At 37.1% G+C, this 15,029-nt stretch overlaps 2 protein-coding genes across 2 annotated transcripts; one reads left to right on the forward strand and one right to left on the reverse strand.

Annotated features, from left to right (window-relative positions):
• Positions 1-3,221: 3,221 nt before the first annotated feature.
• On the reverse strand, positions 3,222-7,779 carry LOC147490406 (somatic embryogenesis receptor kinase 2-like). The gene is made up of 11 exons (XM_086569616.1): positions 7,642-7,779; positions 6,905-7,040; positions 6,681-6,752; positions 6,314-6,457; positions 6,094-6,165; positions 5,907-5,978; positions 5,716-5,825; positions 5,162-5,296; positions 4,744-5,082; positions 4,226-4,620; positions 3,222-3,593 (listed from the first exon to the last, which is right to left on the reverse strand). Exons 1-11 carry the CDS (start codon positions 7,718-7,720, stop codon positions 3,273-3,275), a joined length of 1,875 nt encoding a protein of 624 aa, XP_086425742.1. The 5' UTR covers positions 7,721-7,779; the 3' UTR covers positions 3,222-3,272.
• A 1,196-nt stretch (positions 7,780-8,975) lies between these two features.
• Positions 8,976-14,730, forward strand: RH39. Its single transcript, XM_086569615.1, has 9 exons — positions 8,976-9,566; positions 9,768-9,863; positions 9,961-10,149; positions 11,476-11,616; positions 12,177-12,317; positions 12,844-12,986; positions 13,117-13,246; positions 13,377-13,425; positions 14,091-14,730. The coding sequence occupies exons 1-9, from the start codon at positions 9,012-9,014 to the stop codon at positions 14,615-14,617; spliced, it is 1,971 nt and encodes a 656-aa protein (XP_086425741.1). The 5' UTR covers positions 8,976-9,011; the 3' UTR covers positions 14,618-14,730.
• Positions 14,731-15,029: the final 299 nt, after the last annotated feature.

The following is a 15,029-nucleotide window of genomic DNA, read 5'->3' on the forward strand; positions in this document are numbered from 1 at the left end:
TTGTCGATGCTAACACTATCATAGAGAGTAAAAATGCTGATTTCTTTGAGAATTTGTTTCCTTTGAAAATTGGCATTGAGAGGTTGGTTGCTCCTAGTGAACAACAATCAACATATCCTGAAATTTTTGAACAAAAAATTCGGAAGAGTAAAAGAGACAGAAAATCCACCAATTTTGGTGATGACTTTTACATGTTTCTTCTTTATGATGATCATGTGACGTATAATGAGGCAATCAGTTCTCGAGATGCACCTTTCTGGAAGGATGCTATAAACTCAGAACTAGATTCGATTATAGCTAATCACACATGGGAGATAGTTGATCTACCTCCTGGGGCAAAACATATACGTTACAAGTGGATCTTCAAAAAGAAACTAAAGCTAGATGGTTCCATTGAGAAATACAAGGCTAGACTGGTAGTCAAGGGATTCTCCCAGAAAAAATGCATTGACTATTTTGATACTTATGCTCCTGTAACTAGGATTTTTTCTATAAGAGTTCTAATGGCTCTCACTGCTATTCATAATTTATTTATTCATCAAATGGATGTAAAAACTATATTTTTGAATGGTGATCTTGATGAATAAATATATATGATGCAGCCTGAGGGTACTATAGTATCAGGGAATGAGCAAAAAGTATGCAAATTGGTTAAGTCTTTATATTGGTTAAAACAAGCGCCAAAACAATAGCATGAAAAGTTTGACAGTGTCATGATGTCTAATGGATATCACATTAATGATGCCTGATAAATGTATTTACTTTAAATCTTTTGATGTAAATACATATGTGATTATCTGTCTATATGTGGATGACATGTTAATCATAAGTCCTAGCCTTGATGTTGTGAGAAACACCAAGATGTTTTTATCCTCCCAATTTGAAATGAAGGATTTGGAAGAAGCTGATGTGATTCTTGGAATCAAAATTATCAGAAACAGTGATGGCTATACGCTTTCACAAGAGCATTATGTTGAGAAGTTTTTGAAGAAGTTTAACTTTTATGATAGTAAGCCCCGTGGTCGACACCTTTATGAGGCAACTAGTGAACTTCAGAAAAATGATCAACATAGTGTCCTTCAGTCTAGATATGCCCAAATTATTGGTAGTCTCATGTACTTGATGAATTGCACTAGACCTGACATTGCTTATGCAGTTAGCAGGTTGAGCAGATACACTCATTGTCCTAACAAGGAATATTGGAGTGCGTTAGAGAGACTAGCCAAGTACTTGAGAGGAACAATGAATTACGTCATACGTTTTAGACAAACTCCACCTGTGATAGAGGATTATTGTGATGCAAACTGGATATCTGATTCTCATGATATCAAGTCCACTAGTGGTTATATTTTCACCCTTGGTGGAGGTGCAGTCGCTTGGAAATCTTCTAAACAGACCTTGATAGCTCGTTCAACCATGGAGTCCGAGCTTATTGCTTTAGATAAAGCAAGTGCTGAGACTGAGTGGCTTAGAAACCTCTTGGCAGATCTTCCTATTGGTACAAAACCGCCTCCAGCTGTACCTATGCATTGTGATTGTTAGGCCGCGATAGCAAAGACAAAGAGCAAATTGTATAATGGGAAAAGCAGGCATATCCGTCTGAGACTTCTGATCTATAAAGCGATTCTTTGGAATGGAGTTGTGGCTCTAGATTATGTGAGGTCAGAGTTAAATTTGGCTGATCCTCTGACAAAACCGCTTAGCAGGATGCAAGTGGTTGATACGTCGAGGGGGATGAGACTTTTGCCTTAGATAGAGGGCGACACTGACGGCAACCCCACCTATGTGATTGGAGATCCCATGAAGTAGGTTCAAAGGGAAAAACAAGTCACCTCGTCGCTCTAGTATGCTATTGTCTTTCTTTGAGACGTCCCTCCCTATGACGATATAGCATTTTTGTATACTTTGTATAACTTGAATTGCAATGAGAAAGGATGAGTTATTTTACTCTTATTGGAATCCATAGTCCATTTTATAATGAGATAGTGTATTTTAACTGCAATGTACACTTGATGGATATCCACCTACGTGAATGTAGAACTGGGTCGGTTTTTATTAGTATTCGGGCAAGTACTCTAGAGCATTCATGGAACACAGACATCGTAGGGGCCAAAAAGCGCAACACCGCAGAACAGGCATATAATGAAAGAGCAATGTGGGTGCATCAGTGCATGTGATCTATTTTACTACAAGGGAATGTTGGTCCAAAGATTATTTAATCCACCACTTTCATGTATTATAAGACATGTTATCCTATGACTGGTTCAAGCCCGTAAAGCACCAGTATCTTATGCATTGTTTTTTCGATTCTCTCTGGCATTTCGTTAACCAATTTCTTTTGTAACATCCTATTCCAAAATAGTGGGAGACAATTAGTATTTTGAAATAGTAGGCCGGGGATTGTTGGAATCTCTAGGAGTATTTCTAAATACTAGTTTTAGTGTCTAGTTGGTTTCTTCTTATCTGTTGGTAAAACCGACTTAGAGTTTGAGGATGAGTATTTATCTCTTTAGAGTTTGAAACCGACTTAGAGTTTGAGGATGAGTCTTTATCTCCTTAGAGTTTGAAACCGACTTAGAGTGGAAGTGTGAGTCCTTATCCTATCTGGAACCGACCACCTTACCTTTATAAATACAGGACCTTGCCTCCATATAGAGGATCCCCTGAAAAACAACAACTCACATCTTCAGAGAAACAGAACTCGACCCCATCCTATTCTTCTTCTCTTCTTCCTGTCAGTCGCCAGAGAAAGTTATACTGCCGTTCTATAGGGTAGTTTGTTCTAGTGCAAAGTCAAACTGCTGTTAACCATTGAATCCTGTGAGGAAGACGCCACTACTGCCTTTTTGCACCATTGGAAGGGGCGAAATCTTTCCTTAAGGACAGCCTAATCCGCGCCTTGAATTGGTTATTATCTGTTACTTCTGTCCTTGTCTCTTATTGTTTTCTTTATTCGCAAGCAACACATTGTTTATGGTGACATCAAGTATGTGGTAAGTGTTTAGCATTTAGCTTGTGCATATTGCTGTGCTTCTCAGAAGTATCTTGAAATTTTCGAGTCCATGAAGGAAGGTGCTGAACATGGTATTTGGAGACTATGATTTTTTTTTTTTTTTTTTTTTTTTTTATTTTTTTTTTTTTTTTTTGTTGTTTCATTGCATATTAAGGTCTATTATGTGTATAAATGTGTTTCTCATGCAATTTAAGAAGTGACACTTAAATTTGTAACAATGCCAATGTTGCGTAAATTTGTTGTTTCAAGCGTGAGAGGTTTATCTTGGGCCAGATAACTCAACAGCATGGAGGTCGAAAGTGGAGTCAAAAACATATTCCAATTCGTCATTCTGATTAGGAGGAAGTTGAGATTCTTGACGGTCAAGCTCCACCTTATGCCATTCTTCCCACTTCTCTTCCAAGCCCTCACCTTCGAGCATTCTCACCACCTCAGACATCCTGGGCCTGCCCATTGGGGACCATTGTGTGCAGAGCAAAGCGACTTGGATAAGCTGCTCCACTTCTGCTTCAGTATAGTTGTTTTCCAATTCAGAATGAATTAGCATGTCCAATTTCTTCTCTTTCAGAAGTCCTTTTACCTGAGGAAAAAAAAAATGAATCATAATGAACACGGTGCTTGGTTCTTTTATGATGGTACATATCTGGTCAATTCATTAATTTCAATAATTTGTATAGCTGTTAGTAAGGTAGCATGAACTGATGAACAAATTTCGTATTTAATATCCCATAAATTATTCAGGTAATGCATCGAACAACGTGCCAGAGGAGATGGAACATAGTCACTTAAGTTATAGAAGTAAAGACAAATGCAGCGGATTTAATGTAATGCATTCGTATAGAGTTGAAAAGGATAACGTTATTGGTTTAGGATCCAAAGCAAGAGGTTGAGGGTATTTGTTTTACTGTATTTAAAAAACATCTAAGAGCTCACAAAAAAATTCTACACCAGTATCGAAAGTGCCCCTTTCACTGAATGATTCTAAAGATGATTTTTGGAATGACATCTCAAAACTACTATTCATTAGAGTTGAACTCTATAATCTGTTATCCAGGCATGTATAAAAAGTACTAAATGTTGGTCTTGAAACTTAAAAAGTCTCTACGCCAGTCTAGAAGAATTTAAACAAATATCAAATAAACACATTAGTCAAGATGACGAAAATGTAATGGCTCTGTGTGTAAATTAACCTGTGATAAGGAAAATGCATACCCAATCAAGTGGCATAATATCGTCATTATTTGCAAGCCGAGCAAGATCAAATGCTCTTTGTCCAGTGATAAGCTCTAAAAGCATGATCCCGTACCCGAAAACATCAGCTTTCTCTGATGATTTGCCAGTGGAGAGGTACTCTGGAGCGATATGACCAATTGTGCCTTTGACAGCAGTGGTCACATGGGTATTATTGCAGTCCATAAGCTTAGCCAAGCCAAAATCCCCAACAACTGCTTCAAAATCCCCATCCAACAAAATGTTAGCAGCTTTGACATCACGGTGAATAATTTTCGGGTCACAATGTTCGTGCAAATAAGAAAGACCCCTAGCAGATCCCAATGATATCCTCATCCGAGTTGGCCAACCAATTGGGGGTGCAGATGATGGACGTTCTACAAGAAAACATCAAACTTACTGATAAGCAAAATGATTATGACCAAAAATCAAGTCAAAGTTAAAGTGACCAAATAGAAAAGGAGCTTAGAGGCCTGGAAAAGTAGCATGAGAAGTAGCACCTCTTAAACAAGATGAAACACTGCCATTTTCCATATACGGATATACAAGCAACCTTTCGGTTGCTGTCATAGAAAAGCCAAGTAGAGGTAGGAGGTTCCGATGCACGGCCATACTAATCATCTCTATTTCTGTCTGAAACTGAATTTCTCCACCCAGTGAACGCTCTTTTAGTCGTTTAATTGCGACTAAGGAACCATCTGCCAGACGTGCCTTGTACACCTTCCCAAACCCACCCTTACCTAGAATGTTCTTGTTACTAAAATTATCAGTAGCAACTTGTAGTTCCCGCAAAGAAAACCTTTTGAGTTGACCTAAATGAACTTCTGGGTCCTCTTCAGCTGAAAAGAGATACAAAAATGTTACACGATACATTTACTAGAAAACACAACTTAAGTTATTTTCAACTATTTTACTAACCTGGAACGTCAAAGTAATGCTGTTGGGGTTTCCGTCTACGCCACCATACTAACCAAATTGCAGGGGCAGCAAAAAGTAACGCAGCACCAACAGCCACTCCTCCAGCAATTGCTCCTGTCCTAGGAACACTATTTCCTGAGAAATAAACAGTCATAATCGCATTTTCTATGATTATATGAATAATCACCATCCACTCACCAGTTTCAACAAGAAACAACTTTAACTAGGTTGCATCGAAGGCAACAGTATCTAATAAACTTGACCCTAATAAAGCAATAACTATTGCCAGAATTTTTACACTTTTGACATTTGGAAAGCTACAGTACACAAATGAGTAGGAAAATCTAGATATGGCGCAAGTAGAATTTCCAAAACAAAGACAAAAGACAGACATAATCAAGAAATTTCTCATGCAAAGATAGAGAAGATAAGTAAAAAAGGAACATGTACTAAAAAACATCAATAAAATATGCACTACAAACAAGATAAACAGATTAAGAAGAAGTAGCAACATTCTACAACAGAACAACCATAATAAGGTGCAATAAAATTACCGCCACGAGATACTGGTGGAGGAACCAAGGGAGGAGGAGGAGAAAAGGGAGGAGATCCTGGGCAAGGCCTTTGAGTAACAGGGCCACATAGATTTGTGTTATTATTAAAACTGCATTTCAACAAATGGATATAAGTATAACATCTCTAATCAGAGCAAAAAGAGACCAACTACAGTATACTAGCAACAAACCTGATGGGAGTGAACAACGAAAAAGAACCAGTATCTGGAATTGGTCCTGATAGGAGGTTGTTGGATAAATCCCTGCACGCCACTTTGCAAGATGGTAATAAGCCTACTTAAATAGCATTGCATCAACAAAAGAGTGAAAACGAGAGGATTTCACATCCGAGGAGAAGGATATCAGGTTGATACTTACAAAATTTGGAGTGTCGTAATATTGGTTAGAGATACAGGAATGTTACCCGTCAGGCTGTTGTTGCTAAGCCGACTATCCTTCCAGAACATTTAAAACAATGTCAACTTCCAAAATCTATTGAAAAGGGTTACAGATAACTCAGGACATATGATATATAGACATGGTTTTTATTATAAGATGATTTCTTTTGAATAAGAATGGGTTGAAGTAAGTAACTTACAGAAAACGCAATTTTGCTAGGTTGCCAAATGTCTTTGGAATCCTACCACTTAAATTGTTCGAGTAAAGATCCAAACTCACTAAGCTTGTCAAGTTGCCAAGCGCACTGGGAATCTGTCCACTTAAGTTATTACTATAAAGTTCCCTGCATCAATAGAAATGGTGAGTTCAATTATCTGTAATCAGTTATAACTTTTCATTTGCTTATTATTGAAAACAAAGACTGAAATATTGAAAACCAACAGAGCGTCCAAAGAGAGGAATGGTTTAGTACTATACAAGTATGCAAGGCAACAGAAGATATATTATCTTATTGACAGGGAACACATCAAACAAGTATTGCTTATAGACTAGAGAAAGGCACTCACAAATACTGCAAAGATGTAAGCTGACCAAGCTGGGGGACCAATGTACCTGATAAATTAGAATTTCCTAAATCCCTGAAAGAAATACAAAAACAAGTAATCATTAATTAAGCTGGTCAATCAATTGGAAAGTTGGATTTTATATCCTAAGCATTCAACATCAGAAAATTTTCTTTTATATTAATCTTAAACACCATATAAGTTATATGAAAAAAGAAAGAACTTACACTCTTATAACCCTGTTATCAGGGCTGCATGTAACATGAAACCAAGTGCACGGATTGACAAGGGTAGAATAATGCCAACTTTGTAGCACATTATTAGGGTCGCTCAACCAGCTACGTAGGCTAAACAAAGCATCGCCTATTGAGTACACAAGAAACAGACAAGAACGATTATCGTTACATTTGACAGGGGAAAATGCGCAAACAACACTAGCAACATAGGAATAATTATTTTCTTGTTCCAGCAACTCAACTTTCATCGTATCATAATTTGAACAACTTTCAGACTAAGGGCACCAAATCTATATGTATATACTAAGGCGTAGAAGTCTTTAAAAAAAGTCGAGTCTCTTTAATTCCAATATATAGTAAGGCGAGCCCTATACGAAATGCAGGTGCCAACTAGCAAAGTCAATAAAACCTTTGGGTGATGATACCAGAGCTCTGGGGCTCGAACCCCCCAAAGATCAAAAGAGTTCTTGATCTCATTTAAAACAGCGCTACCAATAAAAAAAAAAGCTCTATACGAAATTCCTAGATAGAACAATTGGATTTACCAACAAAAACCAATATTAGGCCTCTGATTAAGAAAATAAAGTAGCTAAAAAGCCAACTTTACAGTAATCCTACTAAAAATTCCAAAAGCCATACAATATAACAGTTGCACTTTTCCTAGATTACTTCATGCACACTTCTTTGATTCTTTAAAAAAAAGTGGCTAGCTAAAGATTAGAACAAACCTTCTGTATTAGCGTAAATGGTATTTAATGGATGGAACATGAGCATTAACCAAAGAAGAAATGAAGTTATGATCTCCATTATTTTTATTACTCTCTAGCTTGCTAAAATGCTAAACCAGCTCAATAATGAAGAAATATGGTACTGTTTTTTAATGTTTTTTTTTTTTTGTGGAAGAAGAAAGATCTTAGAAAACGAGTACAAGGCTGGCGTGCAGACTGGTGCACTACCACATTAAGTCTCAGCTCCTGTCCCATTTTCAGTTACTCAAAATTCTCATGCATAGATTGCTGAATGAGTCTTCTGTCTGTACTTCCTAAACACACAGTCGTTTTCTGTTTGAAATTCTGTCAAATCACTTACTTTTTAACTGTTTTACGGGTCACTTACCCAAACTGGTTGCTACACAAATTTAGGCCCAAACACGTAAATTAACCAGTAATTTTGACCATCAACAACTACCATTAATAATTTCGGTCAGCCAATTTATTTTTGTTTAATACCAATTACGACTTTCTTTCCCATCTAACGAAAAAAACCTCAAACTATAAATTTGTAAAATATTTTTGAGATCTAGTTGTTTTTATCTTTGAGCTAACTGATTTGTTTTTTTTTTTTTTTTTTTGACAAGTCTGTTTTAAAAGAGATTAGTAACTCTTTGATGCTAGTCGGTACCTACGAAAAAAAGTGTGGGCAAGCCTGTTTTAAAAGAGTTACTAATCTCATTTAAAAAATCAGTAACTCAATTGTGTGTAGCGGGGTTGGGCCTTTAATATCTTCACTTGCAAATGTTTGCGAATGTGTAGGCAAACCGAACCCCAGACGTATCATCACCCAAAGGTTTTACCAACTAAGTTAGAAGACACTTACGTGAACTTGTGATTTAAGATACGAGAAAACATTTATCTTCTTCTCCATCTAGTAAAAAATAACTCCAATTAGAAACTTACAAATTTTTTTTATATCTAGTTGTTTCCATATTTGAGCTAGTTGATTTATATGTTGTGATTAATGATTTAAACTATAAGAAAACATATTATTCTCTCGTGACAAACACTATTCTCACTTTGCAATCTACTTGTTCACTTTTCAATTCTAGATTATTGATAATTAAATAATAATTAGGTCAATTTCGGCAACACAAAGCAATTGACCCAATTCTCACCCAATTCTGTCCTAGCTATGGGCCCATGATCGGGCTAAGTTTTGATGGGTTCGTGTCAACTGGGCCGATTGGGCTTGTCTATAGATCCAAAATTTTCATTGGACTGGACTTTATTCGGGCTTGAAGCCCAAATCATTCATAAATTTTATTTTCCTTAAAAAAAAAGAAATGATTTTTATCATCTTCCTCATTTTTGAGAGTGCAGCCATGGTTGGAACTGGAAGAGCACTGCTAAGCTTCTCATTTTCCTCAAATCTCTTTTCCCACACACTCTTTTCATCAACAACAAGATACCCTTTTACCAAAACACCCACCAGGGTTTTTCAAAGGTTTAAGCCTCTTTGTTCCAATGCAATAGAGCTAACAACAACAACTACTACTACTACTACACTTGAACAAGACAACTATGGTTTAGAACCCATGAGGCATTCTATCCTTTTAGAGAAACTAAGAGCAAGGCATTTAAAAGACTCCTCAAAAATCCCACTTAACAAAGCCCCTTCTTTTGGTTCTGTTGAGAAACAGGCCGGTGATGACAAGTTGTCGAAAAGCCGTAAAGTTGGTAATGCTAAGGTTTTCACAAGTTTTAGAGAGTTGGGTTTGGATGAGGAAGTAATGGGTGCTGTTGATGAGCTTGGGATATCAGTTCCAACTGAAATTCAAGGTGTTGGTATTCCTGTTGTGTTGGAAGGGAAGAGTGTTGTGTTGGGTTCTCATACTGGGTCTGGTAAGACCTTGGCTTATATGTTGCCTTTGGTTCAGGTAATCTTGTTGAGTTCATTTGTGCAATTTCAGTTTTAGTTATATATCTATTCACATGTTTAAAGTTGTGTTCTTTATATGAATGTATAAGATGATGTTATACATTGAGACAGGAGAGTGTTTAGTCTGATGTTTCGTATCTACGATAGCTATTTAAGTACATATAGTTATTCTAAGGTAAAAATTGTGTTGGTTTTGTAGCTACTGAGACAGGATGAAATGTTGCGTGGTATGCTGATGAAACCTAGGAGACCTCGAGCAGTTGTATTGTGTCCAACAAGGGAGCTATCCGAGCAGGTACTTATGCATTTTCTAGTTTAATATATGTGGTTTAATTCTATTGTTGAGAGTTGAAAGTTCAGATTTAGTAATGACCCATGGAAAACTATTGTAGGTTTTTCGCGTGTCGAAATCTATTAGTCATCATGCACGGTTCAGGTCTACCATGGTAAGTGGTGGTGGGCGGTTAAGACCTCAAGAAGATTCATTGAATGTCCCAATCGATATGGTTGTTGGGACTCCTGGAAGGGTTCTTCAACATATTGAAGAAGGGAACATTGTTTATGGTGACATCAAGTATGTGGTAAGTGTTTAGTATTTAGCTTGTGCATATTGCTGTGCTTCTCAGAGGTATCTTGAAATTTTAGAGTCCATGAAGGAAGGTGCTGAACATGGTATTTGGAGATCCTTAACTATGATTTTTTTTTTTTGTTGTTTCATTGCATATTAAGGTCTATTATGTGTATAAATGTGTTTCTTATGCAATTTAAGAAGTGACACGTAAATTTGTAACAATGCCAATGCTGCGTAATGTTTGTTAGAACAGTAGTTTCAGCTCATATCTTATAAGTATTTAGCATCATGATCTGAATAAGCACCAACAGGAAAAGAAAACCAGTCTAGGTTGGGTTTGTATTAAGAAATACAACTCCACCGAAAGCCAGAAATACTTTGACAAATAAAAAAATACTCAATATATTTGTCTCAACAAAAACTGTAGGTTTAGACTCTTACTACAATATAGTATCAAATAGGAGTCATATTCACCATAATCATTTATTATTGCAAAGATTGGGGGTTGCAATATTTATCAATTATCATGCACCATTCAACTACATGTAAAGTGAGTATGTGCAGTTAAGTCGCTACTCGGTCGCTACTCGTTTGAAGAGCGAGTAGCGAGTAGGTGTAATCGGTCGGGGATTAATCAGGATTAATCGGACGATTTTTCATAACACTATATTTCTTTACAAATAATTATTAAATATATTTAATTTTGCAATACCAACATAATGAAGCCAATTAAGAACCCAATCAATCAATAAACAATTAAAACACTCAATCAACTAAAATAAATATTATTAAAGTGTAGAACTTTACAGAATCGAGGGTTGGTCGAATCGGCGAAATGTCGAGTTCAATGTTTAACATTGAAATAGTTGAAATAGTGAACACAATTACTCGGCTAATCAGCTAATTGGGTCGGTCAAGTACTCGGGGAGTTTTTGAGCCCGATTGTGATCGGGGATTAAATTGTTAGTCGGGTCGGCTAAGCAGCGAGTAGCGAGTACTCACCGATTACTCAGCGAGTACTCAACGATTTAATAGCCCAGAAGTGAGTACTGAACTACTGAAGCACACTGAAACTTAATGCTGGGATTAAACTTGGACTTTTGATTATGATTGTGCTGGTCTCGGTGTTAGTGGCCCATGTGAATAATACATAACACGAGAAATAGTATGAATTGTAGGGAGGATAAGCCACAAAGAACTTGATCAGGATTAACAACTTTTGTGCAAGAGTAAATGTCCATGTTTTATATTATTATTATTATTATCAGGTTCCATTTAATTTTCTTCCAGTTTTAGGTGTCTCTGTACACGTCATGATGATATTATTTTATGTTAGGTGCTGGATGAGGCAGACACTATGTTCGATCGTGGCTTTGGTCCTGATATACGCAAGTTTCTCGGCCCACTGAAAAACCGTGCTCTCAAATCCGATGACCAAGGATTTCAAACTATCTTGGTCACTGCAACAATGACTAAGGTATGGCTATATATTCTGTCATTTATTATGGACAAATTGTATGTTATGTGTTGAAGATTTTGACTGATTCACTTATGTGCATTACTTCTTTTCGTTTCTGTTGATTTACTCAATCTACTCTCTTTCACTGGTTTGAGATTTTAACTCTAGAACCTTTGACACAATTATTTGTGGTTTCCTTGGGGATTTTACAAATAAGGATGGTTGGATGATAAGTTTTTCTTAAAAAAATTCCAAGTCCCAAAGTAGAGGCATGCAAGTGATGCCTCCTTGTGCAAGGATCTCTTCACTTTTCCCAAATGTCAAAAGTCTCCCAGTTTTGCAATCTTCGCTTTGGGGGGAAGAGATGATGGAATGCAACGATTCTTCGTGATGAATTCTCTACAGTGAGGACATTACACTCAATGTTGAATCCTTTTATAGGTGTCATGAAAAAAGGATTCATAAAGTCATTATGTACCTGTCTGTGCTTATTATGCATGCCTTAGAGTTGTTTCTACTTGTAAATTGGAACATGTTTTCTTTCATTTATCCCCCTAGGTATTTTGATTTATTTGCAGGCAGTGCAAATGTTGGTTGATGAAGAATTTGAAGGCATTCTCCATCTGCGTACATCAACGTTGCACAAGAAGATTGCATCTGCTCGGCATGATTTTATAAAGCTTTCTGGTGCGGAAAACAAGCTGGAGGCATTGCTGCAGGTAGTTTCTATTCTCTGCATTACTAAAGTAAGTAAACAGTGTAAAACAGTGAAATAACTCTATAGTAAACACAACTACCAACACATGTGGTTAGCAGCACTTTAATGATGATAACTGGATACATGGTATGTTATTTTAGACAAGGCAATGGAAATGGTACTCCATAAGATCGTTTTCTATTCTTTGTTGTCTTTATGCTTTGGATTTTTTGTTATTGCCTATCAAAGTTGTGTCAAACTTATGCAAGTACACATAGTCCTGGACCGGGAAACCCAATCGGTTTTAGCAATTTTGTGTCTGCATATACACTGTAGACAGCCCATCAAAAAGATGTAGCCTGGTCTCCATCAACGAAAAATAGAAGAAAAAAAAAAACTTGGTTGGTGATCCTCTGTATGTTAATAACATAGCACCACTTATATATCTTCCGAGTTAAACAGCTAGCACTTTTTTCAAGAATCAAAATACTCCTCAGTGGTACTATTCCTTACTATATATATGGCTTTTTGATCATATGCCATCACAGGTCCTTGAGCCGAGTTTGTCAAAGGGAAATCGTGTAATGGTGTTCTGCAACACCTTGAATTCTAGTCGCGCTGTAGATCATTATCTCAGTGAAAATCAAATTTCCACAGTGAATTACCACGGGGAGGTGCCAGCTGAACAAAGGTGAGTTAATTCCTTTTGATTTGTTTTTGTTTAACTTTAATCTTTATATATGTTAATGAAATTTGCGATGTGTTTCTAGTTTCCAATTCACCTCCTATGCATTGTTTCTGATTTGGATTCTTATGTGCAGAGTCGAAAACCTCAAGAAGTTTAAGAGTGAAGATGGGGATTGTCCCACGTTGGTTTGCACAGACTTGGCTGCTCGAGGGCTGGACTTGGATGTGGACCATGTCATTATGTTTGATTTTCCCTCAAACTCTGTATGTATTTTATTTCGCCTGGTATTTCACCTCATTTATTGTTCTATTGACTCTCTTATAAGTTTTCCCATTTCCCCATCGAGTTACTTCAGTGAAAATCTGACCTGACTGTTGCTTGATGGTATTTTAGATTGACTACCTCCATCGCACAGGAAGAACTGCTCGTATGGGAGCTAAAGGTATGTTGCTTTACTTTTGTTTGATTTCGTATGAGGGGGGGGGGACTAATCATAGTACAAAATGCTTGGCATAAAGCCTAATACTGCAGTATTTTCCACGAAACGGCACGATAGACTCTATTATTTATACAGTAGCCCAGCCTCATCTACTGTCAAAGTTTGAATAGTTTTTCAGCCGCCAATATATTGACAGGAACAGAATTTTTTTCTACAGAATTACTAGTTATTGCATACAACAACTGAAATAATACTAGAATTTAATTCATATCAAATTCAATTGTAAGTTCTACATGTGTCAGAGAAATGGAAAGATCACTTGTTGGCTACCAAACTAAGTTTATGCTTTGTCAACACGCATTGTTTTATCAAAATTTTATTTGTCTGCAGCCATTTCCTACATGATTATCTATAGTTGCTCAGTTCACTTCTAGCTTTGAGTTTGAATATGTGCTTTGGTGCTATGTGGATCCATAGAGCCATAAGCAGTTTTATACACACTTCTGCTTTCATGTAGCCACCTAAAAGTACTTTTTACTTTAGATGATGCGCAGAAAAGTCTTATACATGAAAACACACATAGTTGAAATATCTGTCAAACCTACAAAATTTCTTATCTTTGCAGGCTAATGTATGTTCCAGTTAACTAAACTGATTTATTGTAACAGGTAAAGTAACAAGTCTGGTTGCGAAGAAGGACACCAGTCTGGCAGCCCGAATTGAAGAAGCGATCCGGAAGAATGAGAGCTTAGAATCTCTCACGGTAGATAACTTCAGAATGGCCAGCGACAAGGCTCGAGTAAGTTTGAAGGGTAAGAGCAGTACTGTAAGAGCCTCAAATCAGAAAAGTAAGAGTGAATTGGCAAAACCCTCTAGAGGCCGTGGGAAAGTAGTAGCTGTTGATACATCACGGCGGAGAGCTGTTGATACGTCACGGCAGAGAACTGTTGATACATCACGGCGGAGAACTGTTGAACCCAAAGCCGGAAAAAGATCTGCACCACCAACCAAAACTGGAAGACCAGCAATTAAAGTCTCAAAACTGTCCAAGCCATCCTCGGCTAGTGTCTCAAAGAAAGCTACACTAGGTGGGAAGAAACCTGCAGAGAGAAGGAAGTCTAACGCTGCGAAACCAGTCTCAAAGCTCAATGTTGTGGGGTTTAGGGGGCGGACTTCTTCCTTGGTCAAATCATAGAGTCTCAACTGATGTTGTGTATGATTTGAATTCTTTTGCATGCATCTATATGTAAATCAAGTTTTTCTCCGCAATGTGATATTTTGTTTCTTGAGTTTATTTACTGCCAATCATTCCTGTGTTGTGTGATTGTATCTCATACTCACATTTCTAAAACGTACCAACTTTCTACAATGATTTTGCCCGTGGTTTTCAAAGAAGCCAAATGATCTTGGTTTTGGACTTTAATCGAAAGCGGAGCAAGTGAGCTTAACGATCTTAAGGGGGGCGTGCTTGGTATATAATTCAAAAATTTTGGACGAAAAAAACCAAATTGGTTGGTTTCGCATGCACTAGGAATGTCCATCTGCCCGAAACCGAACAAAATACCAAGACCGAACCCCTCAACATAGGATAATGTAGGGTTTTCTCT

Source organism: Coptis chinensis, chromosome 6 (genome assembly GCF_015680905.1).
Source record: "Coptis chinensis isolate HL-2020 chromosome 6, ASM1568090v1, whole genome shotgun sequence".
Classification (NCBI taxonomy): domain Eukaryota; kingdom Viridiplantae; phylum Streptophyta; class Magnoliopsida; order Ranunculales; family Ranunculaceae; genus Coptis; species Coptis chinensis.

Bases quoted from the DNA above. Each gene is read 5' to 3' on its own strand.
- LOC147490406 (XM_086569616.1), bottom strand. From the start codon at position 7,720: ATGGAGATCATAACTTCATTTCTTCTTTGGTTAATGCTCATGTTCCAT. The intron at 6,458-6,680 runs GTGAGTGCCTTT...CTATTGATGCAG, and splicing joins CTTACATCTTTGCAGTATTT to GGAACTTTATAGTAATAACT. The intron at 5,083-5,161 runs GTTAGTAAAATA...ATCTCTTTTCAG, and splicing joins GCATTACTTTGACGTTCCAG to CTGAAGAGGACCCAGAAGTT.
- RH39 (XM_086569615.1), top strand. From the start codon at position 9,012: ATGGTTGGAACTGGAAGAGCACTGCTAAGCTTCTCATTTTCCTCAAAT. The intron at 9,567-9,767 runs GTAATCTTGTTG...TTGGTTTTGTAG, and splicing joins ATATGTTGCCTTTGGTTCAG to CTACTGAGACAGGATGAAAT. The intron at 11,617-12,176 runs GTATGGCTATAT...ATTTATTTGCAG, and splicing joins TCACTGCAACAATGACTAAG to GCAGTGCAAATGTTGGTTGA.